The 16,776-nt window shown below is 40.6% G+C and overlaps 1 protein-coding gene across 3 annotated transcripts in view; it reads right to left on the bottom strand.

Moving 5' to 3' along the window:
* The window catches only part of HMCN1 (hemicentin 1), a 474,548-nt gene extending 463,087 nt beyond the window's left edge, over positions 1-11,461 (bottom strand). For 2 of the 3 annotated variants that reach the window (XM_032317250.1, XM_032317254.1), the window contains exon 1: positions 11,091-11,456. In XM_032317250.1, coding sequence (XP_032173141.1) covers positions 11,091-11,358 — 268 coding nt within the window. In that variant the 5' untranslated portion in view covers positions 11,359-11,456. Of the gene's footprint in view, positions 1-11,090 lie in introns of all 3 variants that reach the window. The other variant, XM_032317251.1, reaches the window with a different exon arrangement.
* Between the last annotated feature and the right edge of the window lie 5,315 nt (positions 11,462-16,776).

The following is a 16,776-nucleotide window of genomic DNA, read 5'->3' as shown; positions in this document are numbered from 1 at the left end:
CTTGGCAAAAAACCCAAACAATCCAATTAAAAGCTGGGCAGAGGATCTGAATAGACATCTTTCCAAAGAAGACATACAGATGACCAACAGGTACATGAAAATTTGCTCAACATCATAATCATCAGGAAAAGGCAAACCAAAACCGCAGTGAGATATCATCTCACACCTGTTAGAATGGCTATTATCAAAAAGACAAGAAATAACAACTGTTGGCAAAGATGTGGAGAAAAGGGAACCCTTGTGCATGGTTGATGGGAAAGTAAATTGGTGCAGCCCCTAAGGAAAACAGTACGGAGGTTCCTCAAAAAAAGAAAAATAGAGCAATCATAATATTCGGCAATACCACAAGAGTATCTATCTGAAGAAAACAAAAACACTACCCCAAAAAGACATATGGACCCCCATGTTCACTGCAGCATTATTTGTAATAATCAAGATATGTAAACAGCCTAAATATCCATCGATGGACAAGTAGATAAAGAAAATGCAGTATATACACAATGAAATATTATTCAGCCGTAAGAAAGAAGGAAATCTTGGCAGCTGTGACAACACGGATGGACCTAGAGGGTATAATGCTAAGTGAGATCGGTTAGACACAGAAAGACAAATACCCCAAGATCTCACTTATATGTGGAATCTAAAAACAAAACCAAGCTCATAGATATAGAAAACAAACTGATGATTCCCAAATGGGGGTTGGGGAAGGTGTCAAAATGGTGAAGGCGTCAAAAAGTACCAACTTCCAGTAATAAAATGAGTAAGTCATGAGAACATGGTGTACGGCCTGGTGACTCTAGTTAACACTGCACTGCATATTTAAAAGTCAATCTTCAAAGTTCTTATCACAAGAAAACAAATGTTTATAGCTACGTATGGTGACAGATGTTAACTAGACTTACTGTGGTGATCATCGCACAATATATACAAATAATAAATCATTACATTTCTACCTGAAGTTAATATGTTATATGTCAGTTACACCTCAATTAAAATAAAGAACTTGGTTGGACGATGACTTAGTTGTTTCTGTGACTCTCATTTTCATTGTTGACTCCCCCATACTTTTGGCTGATACTTTATTTTACGCAAGTTATGTATAAGGAGCTTATTATCAAGACTACTGGCCTGAGAGTAATGGTATCTCTTAAAACTGGCTTTACATATATTTTCTCTTCAATTGTAAGCCAATTTCATATTTTAACCTAAGCAGGAATTCATATTTCCCTTTTTTCTCATGCTAGGAGGGCTAAGTCCAGTCCCAAAGTCCATTGGACTTTGCTAATAGCTCAGAAATCTACAGCCTTCCGCCTATATCCAAGTCACCTCAGTATTTCCACCCGGAATTACTGTGATAGCCTCAGATTTCAGCTCTCAGCTCTCAGGATGCCTTGCTCCAATCCAACCAAGAGATAGAGATCTAAAGTGAAAACCCAATTATGTCACTCCTCACTCAAAATCCTTCCAAGCTCCTGAAAGCTTTCAGGATATAATGCAAATTCCTTAATATTTTGATTAAACTACTTTTACTTATGCACTATGTCCAGGTTTCAGGCCAGGATACCCTGCCAGAAACACTTTAGGGTCCATCAAGTTCCCTCAATTGTGAATCAAGGGCACTGCTCTGGGCTCACGCAGTTCCTGTGCTTCTTTCCACTATAAAACATATCATGGTATATATTATTCCTATTTCTCTTGCTTTCCCCAGAGACTGTTCACTTCTTCTAAGTTATGCTTCATTATTTTTGAATCAAAAGTACTTACCACAGTCCTTGACAAATAGTAAGACGTCTATTATAGACTGATGAGTAAGTGAATAAATGAATGAATCAATGATGACTTACCTTTGGATTTTTAAATTCTCCTGTTGGTTTCCCAATTATAAAGCCAGTGGTCAAGGGCTCCAGGGCCGAGGGCAGCAAAGAATTGATGCTTCTCAAGCAGTGAATGTTATTAGAATGGTACTACATTTGAACTTGTTTGAATTGCCCTTTGCCAAGAGACTACTAGTCCCATTATCAAGAGGATATTTTTCTATTTAATTTTTTAATCTTATTGTATAAATACTCTACTGTTTTTCTTAATAACTGGCTCCTCTGCAGCACCCATTCAAATTTATTGACAAATGGGAGTCATTCAGTAAGAGCAACACCACTGATTCTATGCCACATTTTTTTATAAGACTTTATTTATTTATTTGACAGAGAGAGACACTCAAGCGAGAAAGGGAACACAAGCAGGGGTAGCAGAGGGGAGAGGGAGAAGCAGTTTCCCACTGAGCAGGGAACCCGAGGCAGGGCTCAATCCCAGGACTCTGTGATCATGACCTGAGCCAAAAGCAGATGCCCAGTGACTGAGCCAGCCAGACATCCCCAATTTTATACCACGTTTAAAGGATTTTCACATATATTGTCTTATTTAACCATTATATCACTCATATAGGGAAAGTTGATATCATTACACCTTACATCTGACATGAGTCCGGTTTTTAAATTTTTCCTGTACTCCACAGAGATGGGAATTCTCATGGGGATTTGTCAGAAAAAATAAAACCAAGGTGGAGAATCCCTGTAGACTTGTGAGAACTACCTATAATGTGGGTCTTTTGTTCACAGTGTTCCTTAGAAATTAATTTATTTGTTGTGATACTTCTTCAGCCAGTTTAGTAAAAAGCGGAAGGTAGTTCAGCTAACACAGTCCAGACTGCATAGAAATCCATCCTTCCCCAAATTCATGTGCTATACAAACTTTCAATGACTACCCAAAGACTCGGGCATTACCTGGATCACAAGATCTCCAAATCATATTCAGTCTTAGATGGGACATATGTGTCACCAAAAGGCTGAGTTAGTAAATCATTATGTTGTTTAGTTTTGTTCTGATTGTTATCATTTAAAAAGAAAAGTTGCATAGGGTTTCTGGGTGGCTCAGTTGGTTAAGCGACTGCCTTAGGTTCAGGTCATGATCCTGGGGTCCTAGGATCGAGCCCCACCTCAGGCTCCCTACTCAACAGGGATTCTGCTTCTCCCTCTTTCTCTGCTCTACCCCCTGCTCATGCGCATTCTCTCCCTCTCTCTGTGTCAAATAAATAAACAAATTTTTTAAAATTTAAAATCACTTTAGGGGTGCCTGGGTGGCTCAGTGGGTTAAAGCCTCTGCCTTCGGCTCAGGTCGTGATCTCAGGGTCCTGGGATCGAGCCCCACATGGGGCTCTCTGCTCAGCAGGGAGCCTGCTTCCTCCTCTCTCTCTCTGCCTGCCTCTCTGCCTACTTGTGATCTCTGTCTGTCAAATAAATAAATAAAATCTTTAAAAAAATAAAATAAAATAAAATCACTTTAATAACATGTAATGTTTTATTATTTTCAGAGGTAGAATATAGTGATTCATCAGTTGCACATAACACCAAGTGCTCATTCCATCACATGTCCTCCTTAATGCCCATCACCCAGTTACCCCAACCCCCCACTCACCTCCCTTTCAGCAACCCTCAATTTGTTTCCCATAGTTAAGAGTCTCATGGTTTGTCGCCCTCTCTGAATAAAATTTCATCTTATTTTATTTTTCCTTCCCTTCCCCTATGTTTATCTGTTTTGTTTCTTAAGTTCCACATATAAATGAAATCATATGATATCTGTCTTTCTCTGACTCACTTATTTCACTTAGCATAATACCCTCTAGTTCCATCCACATCACTGCAAATAGCAAGGCTTCATTCTTTTTGATGGCTAATATTCCATTATAGATATATGTATATTCCACATTTATATATTTATAAATACATAAAAGATATATATATACACACACCCCACATATTCTTATCTTCTTTATCCATTTATCTGTCAATGGGCATACAGAAAGCTGTATTTTGGCTATTGTGGACATTGTTGCTATAAACATTGAGGTACATATGCCCCTTTGAATCACTATGTTTGTGTCCTTTGGATAAATACCTAATAGTGCAATTCCTGGGTTATAGGGTAGCTCTATTTTTAACTTTCTGAGGAATCTCCACAGTGTTAAATAAATAAAATCTTTAAATAACAAAAAGTAAAGTCACAGAAATGAAAGGCAAGATTAAAATACCCAGAGAAATCACTGGTTCTTGTTTCCAGCATTCATTAATTCATTCGTGAAATATTTGTGTGTGTGTGTACTGTGTTCCAGACCTGTGAAATAAATGGGGCAGTCCCTACCCAAGGAGGTTAATATCTAGTCAGAGAGAAAGGTAGGTCAGCAGACTTAAAAAGGCCGCTGAGGATGGGTATTGTTTGTTTGACCAGAGACAAACCATAAGCAAACCAAATTCTGATTTACCAACAATCAGTTAGAAGGCTCCTCCTCAACTTAATGGCAACAACAAAACAAAAACAAAAACCCCACCATTGTGTGGGAGTCAGAGAGGATTTGGTTCAATAGAAACATCCCTAACACATTAAACATTATTTATCAAAATTTGGTCCTTTTTATTTTGGGAGAAAGTTTTCATTGTACATAGAAAAACACCTCTACATATCCTCAGAAAACATCCAGTGACATAGCTCTACTCTCTCAGGTTAAAATATTCTATCATCCTAGGAAACAGAGTTATCATTGTCCAAATAAAATCTCTCATTCTTAAATGTTAGTTTGTTGCCTTTGGTTGGATTTCTCTTGGACTTTAAAGACCAATCCTTTTCCTCATGAAAATCCTTCTTCCTGTAGAATATGCTAGAAGCAAAAGGAGACTAATAGCTTTGTAGCTCTTTTTCCTATACATATTGGAATTCAAAACATTTCAATTTGAGGTTGAGTTCATATAAATTTGTATAGGTTTTCAAAGCCTAAATGTGCAATATTTTCTTCATAAAAATCTTTCTAGTCATTATGGCTTGGGGATTTTGCTATTGCTCAGAAAATTAGTCTAAGGGAATCTTTTCATGAAGTCTTAGAGTGCTTTCTTAACACCTTGAAGGTCCTGCAGAAAGAAATATACAAAGTCACTGAGGGCTCACAAGTTTTATTACTATGAAACTCTTTAAGTATAGAGAAAGTAATCTGATATTTCTCCCAGTGAATCAAGTCCTTGCTACTTGGAATCCCTTTGCAGTCACTTATCTTTCACCATATTACGATCATTAAAATCACACACTTTAAATATTAACCTACCAAGGCAGAAATTTTATAGATAGAGAAAGAGAAGTCTGGCGAGGCTGAACGACTTGCTCAAATGACAGACTAAGGAAAAGAACTCAAATCTTCTGTTCCAAATTGGATGTTCTTTCTAATACATTGAATTTGCACTTTGTAAAATACTGGTTGAATCATTTATTAAAACTAATTTCAATATTTGCTTCATGAACAAAGCAAACATCCAGTAGTTGGAAACAACAATGTAATTCCAAAGATTTCCAATGATTTTTCTCCCATTCTCTTCTGAATTCTCTCCAAACAGGCTTTCACTCCCATCACTACACTTGGCTAGGGTTGCTGAGTCACCAATGACTTCCACATTGCTAAAGTGACTAGCCAATTCTCCATCCTTCTCTTAATTAACCAATTAGTGCTTCTTCCTGAAAATACTTTCCTCTCTTGACCTTTAGGATAACGTACCCTTTTCCCTCTCTGACCTCAACTTCCTCAGGCTACTTTGCTGGTATATCCTAACCTCTCTGAGTGCCAACGATTGCTGACCCAGGTTGGGTCCACAGACCTTTAATATTCTTCAAGTCGTCAGTGCCTTAATGGTTCATCTGGACTCACAGCCCTTAATACCAACTCTATGTTTACGCTTGGATATATCTCAGATCCAGACCTCTTCTCTTGAACCTTAATTTCATACATCCTACTGCCTTCTTAACATATCCACTTGGGTACCAAAAATCATCTCCAACTTAACCATATCCAAAAATGAAAGCCTCACCCTCCCAAACATTTCCTCAAACCTGCTTCTTGCTCACCCTTCTCCATCTCAGTAAACGGCTCTGCTACGTTTCCATTCACTCAAGACAAATCCTCAGCATCGGTCTTGCCTTCTGTCTTGTTCCTCACACGTCATGAAATCCTTTTGGTCAAATCTTTAAAATACATACAGAATCCAACTCTCTCTTCAAACTTCCACAGCTACCAACTTTACCCACGGTATACCATCCTCTTGTGCCTGAACGATACAATAGTCTCCTATCCTCCCTGCTGCTGCCCTTGCTCTGCTTTAGAATTATTTTCAAACTCACAGAATGATTTGTGTGGATGCATGAGTCAGATAATGTCACTACTCAGTTCAAAAACCCTAAAATGGCTCTGCATCTCATTTAGAGAAAAGCCAAAGTCAGAGTGGCCTATGAGCCCTTTCATGATGTGCCCCACCAACTTTCTGATCTCACCTCCTAACTTCTCCCCATCCCCCCTTCTGTGCTTGGATACCCTGGTCTTTTCACAGCACCTTGACTATGACAGGATGCTCCTGCCATGTTCAGAACTGTGCCCTTTGCAATCAGGAGCTTCGCGACCACCACATTTTAAATATCAAAACACTCAACTCACTTCAAACTCCTCATGCTCTTTTTCTGCTTTTTATTTTCTCCAGACCAATTACCACCAACAAACACATCATATATATCTTAATTATTTTCCTTATTGCTGGTGTCCTCTTCCAAGAGAATGTAAGCTCTGTCAGTGCAGAAGTGTTTGTTTTATTCAGACAATCATATGCCCAGTGTCTGAAGCAATGCCTGAAACAGAACTGGTGAGTGAGTGAATGAATGAATGAAGGCAGACATAAAAGATACCCTGGGGAAAAGCCTGAGACATAATGAAAGAGAAGAGAACTTTTCTTTATAAGAAGTGACTCATCTATACACACTGCCCTTTCCTCTGTCTCTAGTACTTGTCTTACAGAGAGGAGAACTGGACGACTGGGAAAAAAAGAGTTGCTGTTAGAGGAAGACCATGAGCCCTCCTCCAAGCTGTGTGCTGAGAAAGACAGAAACACGTTTTGAGTGTTGTAAAAAGCACAGCAAAAATTAACACGTAAGAATCAACAAGTTCAATAATAAGCTGGCGGTGATGAGGATGTGAAGGAATCCGAACCCTCACACACCACAGGACAGGATGGAACATGGTACCCACGCTCCGGAAAACAGTCTGGAATTTCCTCAAACAATTCAACACAGAGTTGCTGTGACCCAGCAATTCCACTCCTAGGTATGTACCCAAGAGAAATGAAAACATACGTTCTTCTGTGTTGTGAGCACCTAATTTCAATGTGGGGATGAGGAGGTTTCCTTATGTCACAACAAGCTGTTCTCACACATCACCAGATGCCACAGAGTAAGGGTTCAGTGGTACAAGACTGCCCAGCCCACCCCCAGCCCAGCTGAAGTCCAGGATGTTACCTGGACTTCCAACCAACTGGATATAAATCAGAGGCTCCCACAACCTGCTTCTTTTTGCGAGAGTGGCTCAAAAAACTCAGGAAACCCATTGACTCACTAGATTATCAGTTTTTTATAAAAGGATGACTCAGAATCAGCCAGATGGAAAAGATGCATGAGGAAACATCAGACGGGTGTGAAGTTTCCATGCCTTCTCTGAGAGTGCCATTCTCCCCAAATTTCTACAGGTGAACTGCCCCAAAGCAATACAAACCCTTTCCTATTGGGTTTTCACGGAGGCTTCAGCACATAGTCATAACTGATTAAAGCATTGACCACCGGCAAGGGATTCAACCTCCAAACCTTCTCCTCTCCCCAGACGTCTGGGGTGGGACTGAAAAATCCCAACTCTCTAATCACATGGTTAAAGCTGCTGGCAACCAGCCTCCATTCTTAGACGGGATCCAAAAGTCACTCCGCTAACATAACAAAAGGCAACTCTATGGCTCTCATCATTTAAGATATTACAAGGGGTTTTTTAGGAACTTTATGCAAGAAATGGGAATGAAGACCAAATATACATTTATTAATAAATTACATCATCACATATATCCACACAAAAACTAGTACATAAATGTTGGTAGAAGCGCTACTCGTAAGAGCCAAAACCCTAAATAGCCATTATGGATTAATAGATAAGCAAAATGTGGTACAACCACACAATGGAATATTATTTAGCCATTAAAAGGAATAAAGCACTGACACGTGCTATTCCATGAATGAACCTTGAAAACATTATGCTAAAGTGAAGGAAGCCAGTCAAAAAAGACCACATACTATATGACTGCATTCAGATGAAAGGCCAGAACAGGAAAATCTATAGACAGAAAGTGAATTAGTGCTTGCTTAGCACTGGGGGGATGATGATAGGGAGCTAAGGGACAGAGACGTAAAAGGCACAGGGTTTCTCCCTGAGGTGATGAAGATGTTCCAGACCGTGCTGGTGGTTGCATGTACATGTGAATAAACTGAAAACCACTGAATTATACATTTTACATGAATAATTCAATACTAAGGGAATTATATCTCAATGAAGCTGTTAAAAATTAATATATTAAATGTAATTATGGAAGTGAAAAACCCATCTTAACCACAGTAAGCATCAATCGTTCTCTCTGGTACTTCCTCCTACCACAAATATGTTTTTGGTCCTCCGACACCAGCTTCCTTATGTGCACATTTTCCGAACAATTTTTATCATCTACCTGTTAACCTGTTACACTTGAGCCTCATGTATGTCTGTGTTTTCTACGTATTTTAATTTTTACCCGCACCCACCTTGAGCCAAACTGCAAACCATAAGTCCAATCATGTACAAAGGCCTAAAGATTTTTGTCAAATGACTTAGAGTATATCTCAGACCTTACCCAGCTTTGAAAAGCTGTAGGTAGTCAAGGTTATAATTCTTGTATTTAAATCTGCCCATTATTTCTCTGCATGTCCGCTGTAGCACCCAACGGTAAGGATAGGTATTGGGAGCTATGAAAAACAACCACAGGTCAAACAGACAACAACAAGATGTCATAGTCAGAAGTGAACTTAGAGCTGCTCAAATCCAATTCTCTCATTTCATAGTTGAGGAAACAGGTAAATTGACTTTTCTAATGTCACTCAGTAAAACTGCCAATCCCCATTCAAGGCTCTTTCTGTCATTCCAGGCTGATCACCAATCAAAAGAACACGAGAATCAAAATTTCTTAAATGATTATACACACCATACACACACACACAAACGCAAATATCACACAAAGACAATATCATAATCCAGTAAAGTGAATTAGCAAACTAAATTAAAGGTTATTAGTATGTTTTAATTTCTATCTCTCTCTTTATCTTTGAAAATACTTTAGTCTTAGATAATATAAACACTTGGCCACTTCTCTCTACTTTGAATCCCAATAAAGTTAATTTTGCGGAATTATACACGCAATTAATTTTATGGAACCAATTTAGTCATTTTCTCATATTATTTCAAAAAGCTATAGTATGCCAAGTACTACAGGAAAGTCAACTTCAACACACTTTCCCATTTGGTAACAGCTGGAAAGCAGCACACCACAATACAATTTATTCCAATAATTTTTCATATCGCATCAAAATATCATGATGATCCAGTTTCCATTCATGACTTGAAGCAATTTTTTGTGTTGTGAGCAGCAACATCATTTCATAAGATTCTTTTGGAGAAGAGTATATTGTGATGTTATTTAGAGAAAACAATTTTTACTTGATTTTTTAGCCAACTTCAGCTATATCCCCATAGAAGAAATATACAAAAGCTATTCCAAAACAACAAAAGCCTTGAACTGCCTCATAACTGGCATCCTGACATTTAATAAATCGAAACATAACACATGAGGTGTCTAAGAGAGGAAAAACAGTAAAGGACCATTTAATTCTTTATTCAAATATGCAGAACATTTTGTGCTTAATCGATGTAGAAGTGTAGAAAAACCTATCCTACTCTTCTGTATGTCCCAGAAAAGTAGGATAGGTTCTTATTTTCAATATCTGAAGAACAACAACAACAACAACAAATCCCAGAAAGTTCCATTTCCCTCTTATTTTCTCCCCATGCCATTTTTTTTTTTAAAGAAAGCCTATTTAAGACCTAGCAATAATGTGAGCTCATGTTTGTCAAAAGGTGCAAGGAAAGAATTCAAGATTTTCAGTATCAAGCTCCCATTGCGAAGAGGTTGTGTTGAGGTCTTCGAGGTGAAGAGAGAGGCTTTCAAAGCAGGAAAAATGTGGGAGAACAGTGGGGGAGGACTTTTAAGAAAGTACTGCTGTCTTTCTTCAACTGGGCAGGGACTTGCGCTAATGAAACTCAGGTGGCTGTCAGACAGGGAGCCCCAGGGCTCCCCCTGCAATGCTGCCCTGGCAATGACAATGAGGTCTCCTCTGAGCCTCACAGAAAGGTGCCACATGAAATAGCAACTGAAAAAAAAGTAAATAGGATCATGTTACCGTGGAGCAGCTGAAACCCATCGCTTTAGGGGGAAAAGTACAGTTATTTTGCTCCAACTACCTTTAAAGAGTACCGGCGACCAAATTACATGCATTTCTCCTGGATGAGACACGGACATAATGTTTCTACCCATCTGGGAACCGAACTAATGATGACTTGGGGCAAAAATGAATAGATTCAGTTAAGAAATGAATGGCTTCTCTCTTAGTTTCATCTCTTTGGTTCCACTAGTAATTACTCAACAAGCTTCCTTGGGTCTCACACAACAGGTTTTTCCTCCCTCTCTCATTTAAGCTATCCTGAGGGTGCTCTCGGCCAGGATGGGAGCTCCAGGAGCAGCGCTGCTGGATACCCAGGTCCAAATCTGCCTTCATAATTAAGCATTCTTTAGCTCTGAAATTAAAAAGTCAATGACCTCCAGTTTCCACGTCCTTGCTCGGAACTCTGGGGTCTGGTTTTTAACTGTAGTTCCACACTTCCAGGTTTGGGGCCACTGCCCCAACACCTCCAAGACCTGAGGAGGAATTGGGGAGCAAAGTCAGATGCCAAAGAGCAGCTCTTTGTTACAATGGGTTTCAGCTACACGTTAAAAGAAAGGAAGAAAAAAAAAAAGATTTAGAAACTTCCTAGCACTGAAACAATTTTGGAGCATAAGACATAAGGTAATTAATCATGAGAAATAAGAAACACAAAGAATAAATATTTCCCTTACCTGGATCATGGAACGGCACCAAAGCGAAGTTGAAAAGTGGTCTCTTGGGTCTTTTCAAAGACGTCTCCAAAATTTTGGAAGCCCCTTCGATCACCTGAACTAAGTCATCGTACATGGAACCCGTCACATCAAACACAAAAGCCAAGGTGGAGGCCCCCTCGGGAATTTCCTCAGCCCCGGGGTCGGGCTGGGGGTTTGCATCTTGAGCTTGGGAAGAATAAAGGAGAGCAAACAGGAATACGGTGCGGACAATGTCCCAGGAAATCATTGTCTTTTCTTTCCTTTTTTGTTTTTTCTTTTCTTTTTTCTTTTTTTTTCCCCCCCGGGACGCCTTAGCCCTGTGCTTAGCCCTCAACAACACGCAGGGGGCTTCCGCTCAGGGCCGCTCATTAGGCTCTCGAAAGCTCTCGGACCCAGCGACAAGTTTGGAGGCGACAGTCCGAGGGGGACGGGCACCCACCCCGCAGCCCTGCAGGGGCTGAGCGGGCGGAGATGCTGCAGCTTTTGTCTGGACGCAGCTTCCTCCGGGACGCCTAGGTGCCCGCGGGCCGCGCGAGGCGAGTCGCGGAGAGCGGGCAGCGCGCCCGGCCCATGCCCCGGGGGCCGCTCCGAGCCCTGCGGCGCCGCGCCGACTCCCGCCGCCCTCGCCGCCGCCGCCGCTCTCCGCCGCCGCCGCTCTCCGCCGGGGCCAGCCGCTCGCGCTCCCAACTTTCCACTGTGCGCCGCTCGCTCGGGAGCGCGGAGGGAAGCCCGGCGAGGCCTCGCCTCCTGATTGGCCGGCGGCGGCCCCCCTCCCCACCTCCTCGGCGCTGGAGCCCCCGTCCGGCTGGGCGACTTCTCTCTCCACCGACGCCGCCGGGGTCAGCTTGGTACCAGGGAAGCGCCCCCGAGGGTCAGCCCGGCTCCCGCCCGCGCTGCTCCCGACCCGCAACCCCTCAGGGCGAACAATGGCTTTCAGGAACGTGCGGCCAAGTCCCTGGCCGAGGGGACACCCCGCGAACCAGCACAAAGGGAATTTTGCTTTTACTGTAGGCAGTGCTGCTGCAGACACGCTTTCCTAATTCCCCCCAGAAGCCGAGACGCCCGGGCCCAGCCTCCAGTCTCGCAGCCCGCAGCTCAGCCCAGCCGGGAGGGGGAGCTGGAAGCGTCTCTCCTGGCCGCAGCCTCGCTGTCACTCTTTGATCTCCTCGGGGACTGCGGAGGGCGGGAGGAGAGCGCTGGATGGGCCAGACGCGGGAGGAAGAAGGAAAGGAGCTGGTGAGGGAAACGAGAGAGACAGCAGGAACTGGGGAGCCACTGACTGTAGTTAGGAAGGATCGAAGGGAAGGCAGCTGGATGTGAAACAGGATGGAGGTCCGGGGAGTGCATGCGGAGAGAGAAAGAGTGCCTATCGAAGAGAAAACTTTTTTTTTTAAATATTTCATCATCGAAATTCATGCTCCTGAGCAGTTCGAATCCTCCTCTTAGCATGGGGAGGCAGAATAATATCCCCCATGTCACATTTCCTCCCATAGAACAGCCATGGGCCAAGTCTCAGCCACACATCCATTAAAAAGGTGTTCCCCCTCCATGGCATTTTCTTGCCGATAAGTAAGGAAACCTCGCCCTGGAAAACATTACCAAGTTTTTCCATCTTGTAATTATTACATACATTGTAGAACTCATAACAGAGATAAGAAGGTAGACAAAGAAAATCAACCATAAGCTAGAGAGTCTTTGCTTCATTTTAGATAAAAAAAACATTTCCTTCGCGGAAAAGGAATTGCTGTCTGGATGCTGGCATTCTAAGGAGGGCAAACGTGCCCCTTGATCCCCCTTCTCTTGTGTATGAGACCACCCATCTCTTACACACAGACGCAGCCTGAGGGAGAGACAGCTCCCATCAACATTTCATTGTCTGCAACTGTCTTCTTTTTTAGACCCAGCAGCAGTGGGACCTGAGTTTATGGTACCTATAAGTCATGTCACTTAAAGGAAGCAGACAGGCCATTTGGGCTGAATATGAGAGGAGACAGGGAAAGTACTTCCTTTCCAAGCAGTATTTACAGAATGCTATTTGAGTAGCGTACTCCTTTGTTTATTTAAAAAGGATTGCATTCTAAGTCCTAGAGTTTTCACTGAGAGCTGAGCTGTTCCAGGTGTTCAGGGAAGGTCAGATAGCCTAGTGATTAAGAGTTCTGGGTCAGATACCCTTGGGTTCGAAGCCCAGCAGTGACACTTAATAATTCCAACAAGTTACCTAACTTGTAAATACTAAGTTACAGTCACCTAACTGCAAATACTAAGAATGATACTACCTAATAGGTAGTATTCACCAAGTGAGCCATCTTGGTGAATGTTCCAGGAGCACTTAAAAAGAACATTTGTTGTTGGGAGGAATGTTCTATAAATGTCAATTAAGTCATTTGATAGCGTTATTCCAATTTTCTCTATCCTTACTGGTTTCTGCCTATTCCATCAGTCGAGATCGCTAGCTGTAATTGTGGATGTGTCTATTTCTTCTTGTAGTTCTGGGAGTTTTTGCTTCAAGCATTTTGAAGCCCCATAATTAGATGCATAAACATTTAAAATTATTATATTCTCTTAACTAATTGACACCTTTATCATTATGAAGTTATCTTCATTATCCGTGGTAATATTATCTTTTCTGAAATATATCAGGTAATAATAATACAGCAACTCCAGATTTTTTTTATTAGCATTAGCATGATATATCCTTTTCTATCCTGTCACTTTTACCCTATTTGTGTCTTTTTTTTTTTAAGGTTTTATTTATTTATTTGACAGAGAGAGAGATCACAAGTAGAGAGAGAGGAAGGGAAGCAGACTCCCTTCTGAGCAGAGAGCCCGATGCAGTGCTCTATCCCAGGACCCTGGGATCATGACCTGAGCCAAAGGCAGAGGTGCTCCCCTATTTGTGTCTTTATACTTAAAGTGTGTTTCTTGTACTCACCAAACAATTCAGTCTCACCTTTTTTTTTTTTATGCAATTGAATAATCTCTGCCTTTTAATTCGGCTATTTAGACAATTTACATGCAATGTGATTATGTATAAGGTTAAACTTAAATCTACCATCCTGCAATTTCTTTTCTATTTGTTCCCTCTGTTCCTTGTTCTTTTCTGTTTTTTGCTTTCTTTTAGATGTATTGAATATTTTTTATGACTCCTTGTATCTCCATTGCTAGCTTATTAGCTATAACTGTTTTAGTGCTTGCTTCAGGGTTTATAGTGTATAAACCCAATACAATATTCCTTCAAAGAATAGCACTACTTCATGCATAGTAAAATAACTTCAGAATTGTATATTTCCATTACTCCCTTCACAACATTTTTGTTATTGTGGTTCATTTTATTTTACATTACTTTTTTTAAAACCCCACATTATGTTGATGTTCTTTTTTGTTGTTTAAATAGGCAATTGCCTTTCAAAGAGATTTAAATAATAAGAAAAAAATTTATATATTTACTGCTATAGTCACCATTTCTGGTGCTGTTCATAGATCTAAATTTACATGTGATGTCATTTCCTTTCTCCCTAAAGGACTTGCCTTAATATTTCCTATAGTGTAGTTCTGCTGATGAAAAAAACCTTTCAATTCTGTGGATTTGAAAATCTTTATTTCACTTTTGTTTTCAAAAGATTTTTTTTTTTTTTCTGAGAGAGTATTCTAAATGGACAGGTTTTTATTTTTCTTTCAGTACTTTAAAAATATTACTTCACTGTCTTCTTGCTTGCCTTGTTCCCAGTAAGAAATCTCTATCATGGGATGCCTGGGTAGCTTAGTCGGTTAAGCATCTGCCTTTGGCTCGGGTCATGATCCCAGTGTCCTGGGATTGAGTTCTGCATTGGGCTCCTTGCTCAGCCGGGAGCCTGCTTCCCCCTCTGCCTCTGCCTGCCACTCTGCTTGCTTGTGCTCTTTCTCTACAAATAAATAAATAAAATCTTTTTTAAAAATTTAGAAATCTCTATCATATTTACATGTGTATAAACGATATCTATGCTTTTCTCTGATGTATTGAAGAGCTTTCTTATTATCACTGTGTTTTTTTTTTTTTTAAGATGTTATTTATGTACTTGACAGAGAGAGACAGCGAGAGGAAGCCAGAGAGGGAAAAGCAGACTCCCTGCTGAGCAAGGAGCCCAGTGTGGGGCTCGATCCCAGGACCCTGGGATCATGACCTGAGCCAGACAGACGCTCAACAACTGAGCCACTCAGGCACCCCATTATCACTGTTTTTAGTCAGTTTGATTATGATTATGCCTTGGTGTTGTTCCCCTCATTTTTCTTATACTTATGGATTATCAAACTTCTTGTATCTGTCAATACATGGTTTTCATCAAAACTGGAAAGTTTTGGCCTTTCTTTCTTCAAATAAGGTCCTCCTTTCCTGTGAAAGCACCAGTTCACATACATGAGGACACCTGAAGTTGTTGCACAGCTCCCTGATGCTCAGTTCATTTTTTAAAAATTATTATTTTCCTTTCTCATTGGGTTTCATTTGTTGATAGTTCCCATAACTATTTCTTCAAGTTCACTCAACTTTTCTTCTCCATTGCCTAGTCTATTCTGTCCTATCCAGTGTATTTTTCATCTCTAGAAATTTGATTTGGATATTTTTTTATATCTTCCGTGTCTCATTTTAAGTGTATGCATATGTGGAATACACTTATAATAACTGGTTTAATGTCCTTGATTGGTCATTTTAACATCTGTGTCAGTTCTGCATCACTTTCAGTGGACTTTTTCTGCTTGTTGATTTTTTTCTGGTTGTATTGTTTTGCTTCCTTTTGGGCCTCATAATTTCGATTGGTTGTCAGACACTGAATTTTACTTTTGGATATGGGATATTTTTGTATTCCTATAAATATTCTTGAGCTTTTTTCTGGGGCAGAATTAAGTTATTTGGAAACAGTTCGATCCTTTTGGGACTGACTTTTAAAATTTGTTAGGTCAGACCAAAGCAGTTTTCAGTCTAGAACTAGTTATTTCCCATTGCTGAGCAAAGACCATCTGTCACTCTACTAAAATTCTGTGAATCGTGAGGTTTTCCATGCTGACGCTGACAGGTGGGGACAGACTTATTCCCATCCCCATGTAGTGTAGAAACCATTACCTTTATTCTTTTCAAGTGGTTCTTTCCTCAGCCTTAGGCAATTTTCTAACAAGCATATGGGGTCAGTACTCAGCTGAATATATAAGGACTCCATTCAGATCTCCAGAGTTTTCAATCTACCTAACACCTTCTGGTTCTCTCTCCTGCAAACTCAAGCTTCTTAGTCTCCCTGGGAAATCCCCTCCATCTCCTCAACCCAGGCAGCCTTCTAGGTTCTACCTTGGTTCCACCTCCAGAGGTCATGACCAGGAAACTCTCTGAAGGTAGTAAATGGTGACAGCTTGCCTCATCTGTTTCCCATCTCTAGAATAACTATCTTTCTTTGCCTGAGAGTAAAATCAAAGGATGATTGTACTTCATTCATCCCAGTGTCCAGCAATGTAGAAAACTCACAGTAAAACTTAAAGTAAAACTTAAGTTTTAAGCCTAAAACTTAAGCCTACTATTATATGTATTTGAGTATACAGTTTTGGAAAGTTGGAACCTATATGTATATGCATTGGAGACTCAATGCTTTGGAAGAAACAGAAAACTAGAGGGGCTTTTTTTTTTTTAATCTATTTGTTTATA

This window comes from Mustela erminea, chromosome 17 (genome assembly GCF_009829155.1).
Source record: "Mustela erminea isolate mMusErm1 chromosome 17, mMusErm1.Pri, whole genome shotgun sequence".
In the NCBI taxonomy this organism is placed as follows: Eukaryota; Metazoa; Chordata; class Mammalia; order Carnivora; family Mustelidae; genus Mustela; species Mustela erminea.
The sequence above is the reverse complement of the archived record's forward strand: the minus strand, read 5'-3'. Positions and strand labels throughout refer to the sequence as shown.